This window comes from Rhopalosiphum padi, chromosome 2, assembly GCF_020882245.1.
Source record: "Rhopalosiphum padi isolate XX-2018 chromosome 2, ASM2088224v1, whole genome shotgun sequence".
NCBI classification, from domain to species: domain Eukaryota; kingdom Metazoa; phylum Arthropoda; class Insecta; order Hemiptera; family Aphididae; genus Rhopalosiphum; species Rhopalosiphum padi.
The window spans coordinates 89073995-89087973 of NC_083598.1; the positions used below are offsets into that span (position 1 = coordinate 89073995).

The following is a 13979-nucleotide window of genomic DNA, read 5'->3' on the forward strand; positions in this document are numbered from 1 at the left end:
ATTTCATAATCTGGTCATTTTCAGCCTGTATTGCCAAAAATTCGTCGGTAAAGCAGTCTATAACGTTTTCAGGCTCCAAAAATGGTAATCCAAAAATTATTACAAATAATCACTATCGCCTGTGTTATTATTGCATAATTTAATATGTCCTAAACTTTGGATTTTCCTCCACCAACTTTGCCCAAAATGAAATCTACATCCTCTCATTTATGCATTAGGGAAGACTTCCGCTACAGCACTATGTATTGCTGGTTCAAAATCTATAAAAATGTCAGTAGGAAAGCACGATGTACCAACGGATATGGAGAGAAGAATTACGAATTACCAATGTTGAAATGCACACGTGTATGTAGTACCAGAGGTGGATTTAGGTATATGTGGTGGCCCCTAGGTGGAATGCATTATGGGGGCCCCTTATACATAAACAAGGAAATATATTTTTTTACCAATTAAATAACATTTATTATCAAATATTTAGTAGTAGATAGTACCAATTAACTACTTATTAATTATTTAATAATATATAATTATAAAAACAATCTTAACTAAGAATGATATTATTTTTATTTTATTTTATTTTTATGATTATTTGTTATTAGAACAAAAAAATCTAATATTAACAGAGCAAAGACGATCTTATTTTAAATTTATTTTTATTTTATTTTTTATTTGATCAGGTTATTATTTATATAACCTGTGTTATTAATTGTAAAGTTATTTACTATTTTGAAGAATATAATATGGTAAAAACTAAATTAGCTGTATTTTTTTTATTTATATAAGTGATTCTTCGCAGAAAAATATCCCTAGGTAAAATAACAACAAAGCACTTTAAAAAAAAGAGTGATCTCTACAATTAATTTAAACTATAATTTTCAGTTTAATTCTACTTCTACTAATGTCTCAAATAATCTTAATTCAAATTTAGTCCATAAAAATAATTTTGAACTTCCATTAAACAATATAACTATTCCTCCAGTAACAGAAAACTTACCAAATAAAAATGTAATTCATAATAGTTCAGATTTTTTTAACAATATAGATGATTCTTTATATTTTCAAATAATACTACTCAATTATATAATGATTCTGCTGATGGTGGCATTTCTAACAACCATTAAACTTAGAGATAAGATAAGGACTTAGATGTGCCTACCTAAAGATGTTCGCACTTGAATGAAAACTCTCAAAACACATGAAATCGTTCCTTTGGGACCTGGTGATGGTTCTTATATGCACTATGATCTATGAGTTAAAAAATATGTTATCACCATAACTAAGTATATAAAATATTACATAGATTTTTCTAATACTTTGAAATTAGGTGTACACGTAGATGGACTACCATTATTCAAAAGTTCTAAAAGTCAGCTGTGGCCCATTCTTATTTCAGTTATAAACTGTGATGAAATATCTAATATTGTGCTTCATATAGGTATATTTCATGGTACTAAAAAACCAATAAATATTAAAACCTTTTTAGTTAATAAAATTGTTGATAACATAATATTAATTGATTAATTAATAAAAGTGACAAGTGCTTCTTAAACGGTTGACACTCTATCCAAATATAATCATTGACATAAACGAATTTTTAATACAGCACCAGATTCAAGATAGTTGTTCGATTCAATTTTGGCTAATTTATTAAGTGTTCCGCCAAAATTTCAAAATAAAAAAGTCTTTGTATAATACAAAAAAACTTTAACGTCAATTATATTCGTTTTAGAAAAATATAGTTCATACTACTGAGTATCTATTTAATCCGCTAAAAGTTGAAGCTAAAGAAACTATGGCAAAACATAAAAATATTGCAGAGAGTGTTCAACTTAGTACCCATTTTGTATTAGTCGCACTAAGATCACAGGTATGAGGCATATACTAATTTATTATTATTATTAATTATTAATAAACAATAAGTAATTTTTAGTTTATTGTTTTAGACTATTCATAATCTTATAGAAAACTTTCTGAATATAATTAGGATTAAAACGTACAATTCAACAAATTTAATAAATTGAAAGATCAACTCTTTTAATCCTAAAATTAGTAATTGAACTTAAGTACCTGATAATTAGACAAAAACTATGACTGGTGAGCTTTTCTTTAAATATGATAGTATTGATCACATACAATTCCATATAACAATATGGACCGACTTTTCACTATCAACAACAATTTGAACAATTTACAGTTGATGAAACAAATTAACATTAATATTATGAGATATTGTACATTTTCTTGTGCACGCCTAGTATTTTTAATCAACTCTATATTATTCATGGAATACATAATTTCAAAGTTATACCAGCTATTTTTATTATTAAAATGTATATATTAATGTTATTATTTATTTATAAATGTTTTGTAATTATTATATTATAATCTATAAGTATATTTGTTCTATGACTTAACATCAAAATCGTTCAAAATTAAAAAAAAGTAATAATAATATTTAAAAATAACTGATGAGATTAGACATATTCTTATTTTAATAAATATTATTAAACAATAACAAAACATAATTATTTACCTACTAAACTTTTACCAATAAAATACATTATCTGTCACGCAACAAGAGATATAATATTTGCTTTAAGTCATTTAAATTGTTCCTAAAAAACATTAATATTAATTTTGATCCTCTAAATTCAATGTTTTATAAGATAATGAAAAAAAATAACTATTGATTAATTAACACACTTTAATAATATATTTATTCATAATAAGTTATTAAATTTACATTATTTCACAATTAATTAATAAATCATAGAAATATTATCTGTAGAAAAGAACAGACAAAAACTAACTAAAATTGAAATGTCTATCAATTCTAACGTAGCCAAAATAATACTGGCAATGAAAAATATATAAAAAAAATAAATTTGGGGTCAAGTAGGTATAAATAAAATAATATAACAATTATTCTGTATTATTATTTACAAGAAAAAAAAATATATATATATAATAATAATAAGTATAATAATTTGGGACTTGATGACACACTTATCGTCTAGACGTCGGCGGGGCTGGGGTATGTTGCATACAACCCTCAACATTTTCTGGCCAATCACAAACATTTTCTTTCGGGTTAAACACTAAATTCGATGGACATGGCATGTGATGTTTTCTTTCGCCTTCGCACATGTAGTACATCGTGCAGTCAGCTTTATCTGGATGATATGATATATGACCATCTTCTTCTTCGCATGTCACGGACGTCGCTAAATAAATAAATGAAATAAAAAAACATAAACATATAGAACTGTTCATACTATAAATTACACATATTTTATATTATGCATAATATAAGTATTTTTAAATTAAGCCATTAAATTAGCTATTTATTCGCGTGATTCTTCCGAAAAAAATGATGTAAATTAGGAAATATTTATTATAATGTTTTTTTTAAATACACTATCGCTTAAAATGTGATAGTACCTATTAAATCGTATAAAATATCAAATAAAATACGTTTAAAATATAATTTTTTGATTATTTCAATTTCAAAACAGAATAATTTCTACTTAAAAGTTCTTTTGTTAATTTTTATCGTAAAACGTACTTAGTAATGCTATTTATATTATATTATACATTTTATATTTATATATTATTATTATGATGTTCAAGTTTCTAGTTATTAATATTATCAATAAAATGCTGTAACAAAAATTTGATTTATATTGAGATGAAAATATATTTTTTATTGCTATGAATTTATGATTCATCATAATAATAATAATAATTTGACAAATATTATAATATATTCATAGTGTTTTGAAATATAATTACGGTCTTTGGTTGTATAAACGGCATTTCTTCCAGTAGCTTCATATGGTCCATCGTATTCCAATTTAACAGTATATCCTGCAAGTTCTTGTTTCATGGCATTAATTAATGGATATTTACCAGTACCACATACACCACGATAATCGTCCATATCTACAGACCATATCATAACACCACCAAATCCTTCTTCCTTCAACCAATTCATCTACGAACAAATATCGTGTGATTAGTTCAACTCGGAACTATTTTAGATAACAACATAAAGTAATTAGGCACATTATCACTTATCCATACCTTAGTTTTAAGACTTCTCTCGTCGTCAAAACCAATCCACTGATCTTTTCTATAAGCAAATGGCACTTGTTGCTCATTGTCCCAGACAAGTGTAGTATTTTCCACGTGTAAGAAATCACACACCTGAGAACATTTTCAAATGTTTAGATCAAAACTTATAATCGTTTATGAATTATACGCACTTCATAGTATGCCATAAAACCAGCTTCAGAAGTGTATTTTCCAGCTGTACCACCACCAGATGCAGGAGCTCCAATATCAAACTTGGCCGGATCAACTAATGTAAACGACCTTCCATAAGTCGGCATTCCAATCATAAGCTTTTCTTTGGGGGCACCTTGTTTCACCCATTCTCTGGCACTATAGTCCTATAAGATTAAATTTCGATATTAATAGTAATTGAATTGAAAATTGCATTTTAAATTATTTAGTTTTACTTACGACAGTAAGCTTCTTTTGGTAGCTTGTGGCACTTTCTAAAGGATATAGAGGGCTATTGTGTCCAACTTGACGTTCCCACTGTCCGTGAAAATCGTATGTCATCACATTAATAAAATCTAAATACTTTGATATTTCAACAACATCATACCTAAATAAAAAAAAAATATTAATTGTGGTGTATTGGAGATCAAGTAACGTATTACTTACCCAGCAGCAATTGCTTCAAAACTGGCTGGTACGGCTGCCGTCAATAATAGTCTCGGAAGACCAGAGCTCTTCGATTCTCCTTCGAAGGCCAATCGTAGTTCTTTCAGTAAATTGACATATGCCGCTTTATCATCTAGTCCTCTAGGATATTCCCAGTCAACGTCCAAACCATTAAATTTATGTTCTCTGAGGAACTCAATGGCTTCATACACAAACTGGTTCATACGGAATACATTGCCAGTCAGTTCTTTAAAGGGTGTTGATCCAAATGCCCAACCACCGATAGCTAAGAGCACCTTTAATTAACAAAAATATTAATAGTACATAAGAATGCGACGTTAAAATCAAATCAATTATTCTAATTTTCATTAGTTATTATGTTTACTTTAAGATTAGCGTTTTTCTCGCGAAGAGCCATCATTTCTTTGTATTGATCAGTATCTTTCTCGTCAACATATGTTAGTTTGAAGTCTTTCAATGACCCGAAAGCATATATTACGTGAGTACATAAAGAAGAATCGATGTTATCTGGAGTAAATTTACCAGCACCGGGTCTCTTAATAGACCAACTAGTCATATAACATATAACTTGAGGTGCTCGCACTAAAATGAACAACAAAATATTGTATAACTATCGATAGGTATTATTTAAAATGTATAAATGCTTACCGTTCATGTCAACTACGTCGGTCTGTATAGCAGTAGATGCTTGAATTTTGGAAGGTTTGACCTTTGATAATACTTCACTGACACTTATTTTGATTGGTGTCGGTTTCGTAATGGTCTCGGCTATAATAGTGTTAGCTACTTTTGACCAATCAATGTCCTCTTTACCTCTTTTTATTCCTCTAAGCTCTTCTCTATTACAATAAATGACTTATATTACTTAATGACTTACATAATTGGTTTTAATACAAACCTCATGGCACCAATTAATGGGTATTTAACATCTCCACCACAGAAAGTACCGGTGAAATCATCCATGTCTACAGTCCACACCATAGCTCCTCCGTATCCATTGTCTTTAATCCATTTCATTTTATTTCTGATGGATCGCTCGTCATCAAATCCAATCCATTGATCTCCAGAAATTGCATAAGGTACTTTCATTTCTTCGTCCCATATATAGGTCGCACCATTTTTAAGTATTTCACAAATCTAAAGCAGATACAAAAAATAAAAATATACAATTGGTTATTGAAAATTTGAAATTGTATTTTCACATATTTAATTGTATTAATTACAAATTACTAAAAAATGTAATTTTGATAAGATAACAAATTTAATAATATTTAAAAAAAAAAACAATAATTTAAACTTAATGTATTATATTAAAGTAAATTAATTTAATTTAAAATTAAATAGTATCAATATAACCCAATAATTAATCTCAAATTGAAATGATAAAATAATAATTTACAGTTAGTGATAAAAAAAAAAAAAATAATAATTATTATATTACCACCATAATAAGTAAATTGTAATTGTCACAAATAAAATTAGCTCATAATAATTATAATTACTTCGTAGTAAGCTAAAAATCCTGCTTCTTTTGTATACTCTCCAGCTTTGCCACCACCAGATGCCGGTGAATTAACTTTATAGTTTGCTGTATTGGACAAAGTGAATGTTCTGCCATACGTCGGCATACCTATGATAAGTTTATCCTTAGGTGCACCCATCTTAGTCCATATACTCGCGGCGTTATCAACGCTCAATTGTTTACGCCACTCGGAATCAGACGATGGGGAGTATAACGGTGCATTATGTCCAGTTTCTCTTTCCCATTTTCCGTGAAAGTCGTAGGCCATAACGTTTATGAAGTCCAAATATCTAGTCGAATGAAATTAATACGTTTTAGAAAAAATATACATGGAATTACATACATTTTTTTGAAAATAAATACTTACGAAGAAACAGCCGGAACGTCATATCCACCTTTGATGTTATCAGGACCAACGGGGACTGCAGCAGTTAATAACAAACGAGGTTTCTTCACTTCTTGTGCTTCGGCTTCAAATGCTTCTCTAAGTTCTGAAAACCAATAATACCGGTATCAATAAAATATTTTGTAAATACTTATTAAAAATGTAAAATGATTTGTCGTGTCATCTTATTACATACCTTTCAATAAATGTACAAAGTTCTTTTTGTCGTCCTGTCCTTTGGGGTATTCCCAATCCAAATCTAAACCGTCAAAGCTACGAGCGCGGAGGAAAGGTATAGCACTGTAAATAAACGTCTGCCTTGCATATCGAGTAGCTGACATGTCCTTGAACTTCTGTGTGCCAAATGACCAACCGCCTAAAAAATGTAAAATCTCACTATAGGCATCTTAAAAACTACACGTTTCGATACAATAAAATGAAATATCATAATATCGTTTATTAAAGATAATTATAAAATTGTTTCTTGATAAACTGATGAATGATGGTTGAATCTGAAGATTCACCTCATTGTGCCTAGTGACGTGTCAAAATATAATAATAGTAGTTGTAACAAAAAATCTAATAACGAAAACTCTTTTTGTACTGTGGCAGATTAACTGTAGAACTGTTTTTTACTATTACATTATATAAATGACAAAAGAAAATATCAGCGAATAATAATAATAAATGAACATGGATGGTTGAAATCGACACGATGAGTCATTTTATTATGATATACTTGTATATTTTTATTATTTTATCGAACATTTCAATAAACTTATAAAAAAAAAAACAATTTTCAATAATGAAAAATTAATAGCATCGTGAACACAAACGAAATATTTTTTAAATTCAAATTTGAATATTAAACGTAAATATATTATTTTTATTTTGTCAGATTTGTTAAAAAAGAGAACCTAAGGAACATTTATAGTACTGATTTTTTTTTATAGAAATGCTACTTAATAACTTTTATCGTTTAAATATAAATTCAAAAATAATTATTTAGCTTGAAGTTTTTTATAAACAATACCTAATTGGTATTATAGATAGTATTTTGACCAATTTAAAATATAGATACATAATTAAAAATTATTATAATATCGTCTTAAAATTAAAATAATAATTAATAGTTATTTATACATAACATTTTGTGACTAAGTGTCATATTCATCGACCTAAAAAAATTACATAATTTAAATTTAAAAAAATTAAATTTATTATTTAATTATTATGTTTATGTATATTAAATAGTAAATGCTTTATATTAATTACCAAATACTAGGAATATTATTTAATACACTCACCTAAAGCTAATAGAGTTTTTAACTTTGGATTGGCTTTTTTTAGGTTCTTTATTCTGTCGTATAATCCAACTTTTCCGTCTTTGCTTTCGTCATTCGATTCAAATGACGATAAACGTCCTTTTTTCAACCACCCGAAGGCAAATATGACGTGAGTACATAATTCCGGGTCGATATCTTCGGGTAAGTATTTTCCTGTTTTCGGTCTATATTGTGACCAATTTGTATAGTAGCAAACAATCTGAAACACACGACTTCTATGTTAGGAATTTTCTAATTATCACCCTAATCCTTGACGCCCTAATAATAGAGAAAGCTAACAATAAAATAATACCTGAACAAAGAGCAGGTGTGTCCACATATTAATTATCGTACCTACGTAGTTTTTTTTATACCAACAACACTTTAAAAATATCCTTGGCATTTACACTGTTTACACTTCGGCATCTGTGTGACAAGTCGTTGGAATTAATAATTTAACTCAACGCATAGACAAAAAGAATGTCTTGCAAATAGGGTACCTATTATAGTGTATAGTCATTTACCACCAGACGCATATTTTATTTCGTTTTTAGGTATATAATATTATTAAATAAATTCCTATCATATAGCCATACTATATTATATTAACACACACGTATTATATTAATTATGAATGTGTGCTAGATAAATGTACAAATGTCAGTCATTAATGAATACCTACGGGTGTCTTGTAATTTACAGTGAAACTTAAAAGTTTATAAGTACGTAACTCGTGTGCCGAGAGAATTATGAACCACTTGATTAGACCAAACGATTCCATTGCTATAATAGCGTAAAAGTGAATAATTCGTATAGAAAAAAATTAACACACGCGTATACGTCGTCGTGGTGTAATATAAATGTACATAGTACAATATTATAGTACTCCAATACTTCTACAAAACCACAAAATTAAACCCGTTTTGTTCGTATTTATGACTGGTTCTCTACATTATACGAGCATAACAGCTGCTGGTACACCTTAATTGTGTTATATCAAGAATAAGTACATTTATAATATACCTAAATATATTACATTATAGTGCCAATGAGTCATGATCAAAATCTTCATTAACAACGACCTGAGAGCACCTTGAACACACTAATTTAATATTTACTTGTAATATTACGTCTACTGTTGTTGACGACTGTTTTAGATCATAGAAAAACATATAAAAACTATATAAAACTACTATACCTAATTACTTATTTATTGTTTCTAAATTTTTGTTTTATAATTAGTTCTTCGTCGGTTGGAAGTAAATCGTGAAAGTCGATAATATTTTTTAAGCTTACAGTTAAATAATAATAATAATAATAATAATTGAAATTCCACGCCGAATTTTAATTCATAATGAAGACGTTTTATAGTCGCATGTATATATAACTATTGAATTGTATTTGAACGACGGATGTTTCGAAATTAGAATTGTTTCGAAATTAAACTCTCGAAAACCAAATACGTTTGGTTTCATCAAAACTACTCTGTCATTTAATTAGAACATGTCATTATGTTATTATCACTGTCGAAATAATATTTCATTGCGTAACAATATCATATAGTCACTCGCTGATTGAATAATAGTATTTTTCAATTTAAAATCATAATCATACGTGCCCTTCGGAAGATTTGTTATACATTATATACTTTGTTTTTTTCGTCAATTCTATCAATAAAAAAATAATATTTCCTGGCCTGTCATAAGTTTCATATGTTCTCATTTAAACACAAAAGGTTTTATGTATTTATAATCGTATATGGTTTGGAGATGTATAGGTAAGGTTTCCTCAGAGCAAACCGTTGAATAGAATTTTATGCACGTCGATATTGACATTAATTTGCTCGCTCGATAAACACCGAAGGTCTATAGGCTAAGTCATATTGCGCTAAATAAAATTCAGAATAAATATCGTTTAGCCGAAGTATAATACGGTTTTGAGCTGCACTTCCCGTTTCTTAAACGTGGCGAGAATTTACGTACCTTATATCCGCCATCGTCCTGGTTGTCTTTCGCTGTTGTCACGTGTTTTTCCGTCGAAGCGTCTGTACCCGACTTCCTGGTGGCAGTGCGGTTGCGTATCTTAAACTTGTTCACCGAAGCCGATGTTTCCATGTCGACAACCGTGGAGGTGGCCGCCGCTGATGAATCTGAAACTGCAGTAGTTTCCTGCTGCAATTTGTTGCCCGTGGGCCGCCTCAGTCTTCTTCGGATTGCTATAAATAAATAAAAAGTTTTAAACTTAAAAAATGTTAACACAAGAATCAGCTGGACACATGAAATGGAAGTTCTGTACCTAATATTAAATTTGAAAGAAACGATAAATCATAGCTGAGAATATCTGAGAAAATAACCACTTAAACAAAATCTTCAACATAACACCGATAATTACTTATATAAAGTATTTCTTATATTATTATATTAAATACATTGGATGATAATCCTGAACACAATTTTATTTTTAAATTTAAAATATAAAACATAATTTTAGTATTTTAAATAAAATTGTTGTATAACTATCAGTATATTATATAAATGGAATTATACATTAATAATTAATAAATTAAATACAGTTGGATGAATAAGCCCGTACAACAAACAGTTTAAAGTTCTAAATAAAGATAATAAGAAATAATATATGAGTAGATTTAATCATAGTTGTCAGTTGATTTAATAATAAGTAGGTAAAATTAAAACATTTTGAATCCATTATTTCTTATATTTTATAATAGATATTAAAATGACATATAATTTTGATTACACTATTATTACGAGTAGAACATTTTTAATTTCGTGTAATAGTTAAGATTGATCAAATAATATAAGAAAAACTTGTGTTTATACTACGTTTTTATTTGATTTTTAGTAATAAATTATATTTTTCATTATGTTTTATTTTTTTTTTAGTTTATTTATGAATAAATTATTCTCTGATTTATAGTTATGGAGCTTCAAATGTATCATATTATTATCATCTACAATGGTTTTAAATAACAATTTAAAACAAAAAGGATAAGATACATTTATACGTTGACAAAACAACACAATAAAATGTATGATTTAAACTAATGGTTGACAGTTAAATGAGATTCTCGTGTATTATTGTTGTATTATACGCAGACATAATTTACATTGTATGCATTGTTTTCAAACCCAACAAACATAATATCTTTACTAAATAAGTTTGTATACAATTTGTAGGTATACTGATTTTCTGAACTTATTTTCTTTTTAATAATATTTAAGTTCTATAGTTTGTTAAACATTTTAGATTAATTATTAATAGCTATATCTTTTTAGAAGCATGTAAAACAGTAAATACTAATTTACATGTATAATGTATACTATATACTTTATGGTAAATGTAAAAATCTATAAACTAGAAAAATCTTTTTAAAGACCTTCAAAATTACGTTCTATATAAATCATAATATTAATATCTTGATAAAATTACTAAATATAAGAAATAAATAGTTATCATTAAGTAACATTTTGATTGGTTAAAACTTAAAAGCAAAATGTGAAATATCCTGAGAAATTTTAAGAAAAGAATATAAGAATAATAACGTTCGATTGACACCTATTCCAATACTTTAACACAAGATAACCGTACAAGTCTCCACATATCATTAAACTTTATTTAAAAAGCGAAAACACTCTGTTATTAGTCATAACTAATCACAACACATGCACATACATTTTATACAATACTCAATCACGTCACGATAAATCATTGACTATTTATGACTTGATTAGCTACTCGTAAAGAAAAAATTTACTGATAACGATCTCTTTTGATTAAAACTATTGGATTCGAAATAATTGAAAAACATATAGAAATATAATATATTGTTTTCTTAATTCATTAGAGATACTACTTACTCGTACATATACTGGTATAATTTGTTTGAGAGATTTTCAAAAATATCTACCTATCACTATTAAACACGTTTTATGTTACAATTATTTATTTATGAGAAAAACGGTAACAGTAATGAAGACGACCATGAACTAATTAGATTTATCAAAAAAAAAATCTGATCAAAACTTAGAAGATATAACCTTGTTAAAATAATGTTAGAACTTTTCTACGGAATAATATATTCAGAATCAATTAATTGGAACGTGGGAAGGAAAATAATAATATATATTATATTCATGATTTATCACGCATTTATCTTTTTCAAGTAAATTAATTGGAACTTTTTTTTTATTTTAAATTGGTTTGATATAATTTTCCCCTCAAACTTACGTGTAGGACGTACCTTAGTACCTACACCATATATTTTTTTATATTTAATGTTTATCAAGACAATCAGGAAAATGTCGTAATTCAATACAGACACATGGTTTTTATATTAACTCTGTAAATTCTTACATCCACGTTATCATATTAAATTATTTCATTCAAATATAAAATATATTCTATAAGTTTCTCGATTTTTTTTTCTTTACACATACAACCCATACCGGTGTTTATCTCAAGGTTTTTTCCCCGTCAAGCTTGTAACGCATTGCACATTTAATATATACGTTGAACAGTAAATAACAATATGATCAATACGAATTTGTCAGGCACGTAATATCATATGTTGTTAACTTTAAAATTTATCGAAGCTATTTATCAAACTATAATTCCTAAACACTGCGGTTTCAAACAATTAACGAACTTCGTGCTCGCACTATTATAACTTTTATTGCCCATACGGACCGTATTGTACGTACAATATACTATTTCTTCTTGAAAAATTATTATGGTCCGCTGAACAATTTTTAGATAAAAACGTATCTGAAAGCAACCGGTTTGATGGCGATGGCATAAAATGATTTGATTCGACAACGGTGATAGATTTATATGTTGGGAAATGATTCGGTCGATAATCCAGTTTAAAAAGGAAACACAATCAGCGGTGAACCCATATTAACGTCGGTGTATATACATCTGTGTGTGTACACGAATATAATATATATTACATTGAGTAACCGTCGCCGTCGGGAGCTGGTTGAGCTAGTCTACCGATACACGACAAGGGTGTAATTATTATAAGATATCATATATATATTTATCCAAGTATAATAATAATATATGCGTGTGTGTGTGTGTGTGTGTGTGAGTGCACAGATCAGCTGGTTGAGGACGGCGATTGGTGCGGGTCAGCGTAAAAAACGAGAGCGTTGCGCACGCGTCGTTGACAAAAAAAAAAATAAATAAATAAATAAATAAAAAGTAAAAGGTGCGCAAAACGACCGTTCGCCTAGTTGAATGGCGAAACTGGTTCTCCGCGTGTCCGCCCAAAGATTATTATTGTCTGCGTCTGTCCGTCTACATTATATTATTATTATAACATAAGATAAAAATAATATCCGTGTGGATAATAATATAATAATTATTAAACATGGATATATTATTAATATTATTGATGTAAAGACACACACGATCTTTGATCACGAGACTTAACGGACTAACACTGACTTTTGCAGCACACCGCGTATACGTTTCGGTTTTCGTATGACATCCACATCGCAACTCCCGCCAACGTCAGATTTTAAGTTTATAACCATTCGGCCGGCCGGCGCGTAAGACGTGTTTCGACGTGCGAATCGTTTTTAGTTATGTTTGTGTTATTATTTCGTATATTTTTTTTTCTGCGCATTTGGCAAACGCACTGTACGTTATGCCAAACGCATAAATACGTTTACGGTTTAATATTTTTAACCGCATCACAGGTCAGGTTGATTATCGAACATTTATAACTTACAATTTGTCGTGGGTGAAACGATAATAATTAACAAAAATATAAATTAGAGCAAATGTACATTCTAAATATCAAGTAATAATGTGAATTTTGTAATAAATAATAACTCTTTAAAATGACAATCGTGACTGTTATACCCATGAGCTATATTTTAAGAAAATTGTATAATAAAGTCATTATTCTGACAGATTTCATAATATTTTTATATTCTAAATTGTTCATATACAAACTATTATAATA

At 28.3% G+C, this 13979-nt stretch overlaps 1 protein-coding gene across 1 annotated transcript in view; it reads right to left on the reverse strand.

Annotated features, from left to right (window-relative positions):
* Positions 1-2690: 2690 nt before the first annotated feature.
* Positions 2691-13979, reverse strand: part of LOC132920021 (probable chitinase 10) — a 32957-nt gene continuing 21668 nt past the window's right edge. The window contains exons 3-16 of the mRNA XM_060982028.1: positions 9967-10199; positions 7967-8204; positions 6856-7035; positions 6642-6765; positions 6255-6564; positions 5651-5889; positions 5401-5591; positions 5117-5334; positions 4732-5027; positions 4525-4672; positions 4266-4451; positions 4084-4206; positions 3793-3994; positions 2691-3224 (exon numbers count right to left, since the gene is read on the reverse strand). Of these exons, the coding sequence (XP_060838011.1) occupies positions 3007-3224; positions 3793-3994; positions 4084-4206; positions 4266-4451; positions 4525-4672; positions 4732-5027; positions 5117-5334; positions 5401-5591; positions 5651-5889; positions 6255-6564; positions 6642-6765; positions 6856-7035; positions 7967-8204; positions 9967-10199 (2906 nt within the window). The 3' untranslated portion in view covers positions 2691-3006. The remainder of the gene's footprint in view (positions 3225-3792; positions 3995-4083; positions 4207-4265; positions 4452-4524; positions 4673-4731; positions 5028-5116; positions 5335-5400; positions 5592-5650; positions 5890-6254; positions 6565-6641; positions 6766-6855; positions 7036-7966; positions 8205-9966; positions 10200-13979) is intronic.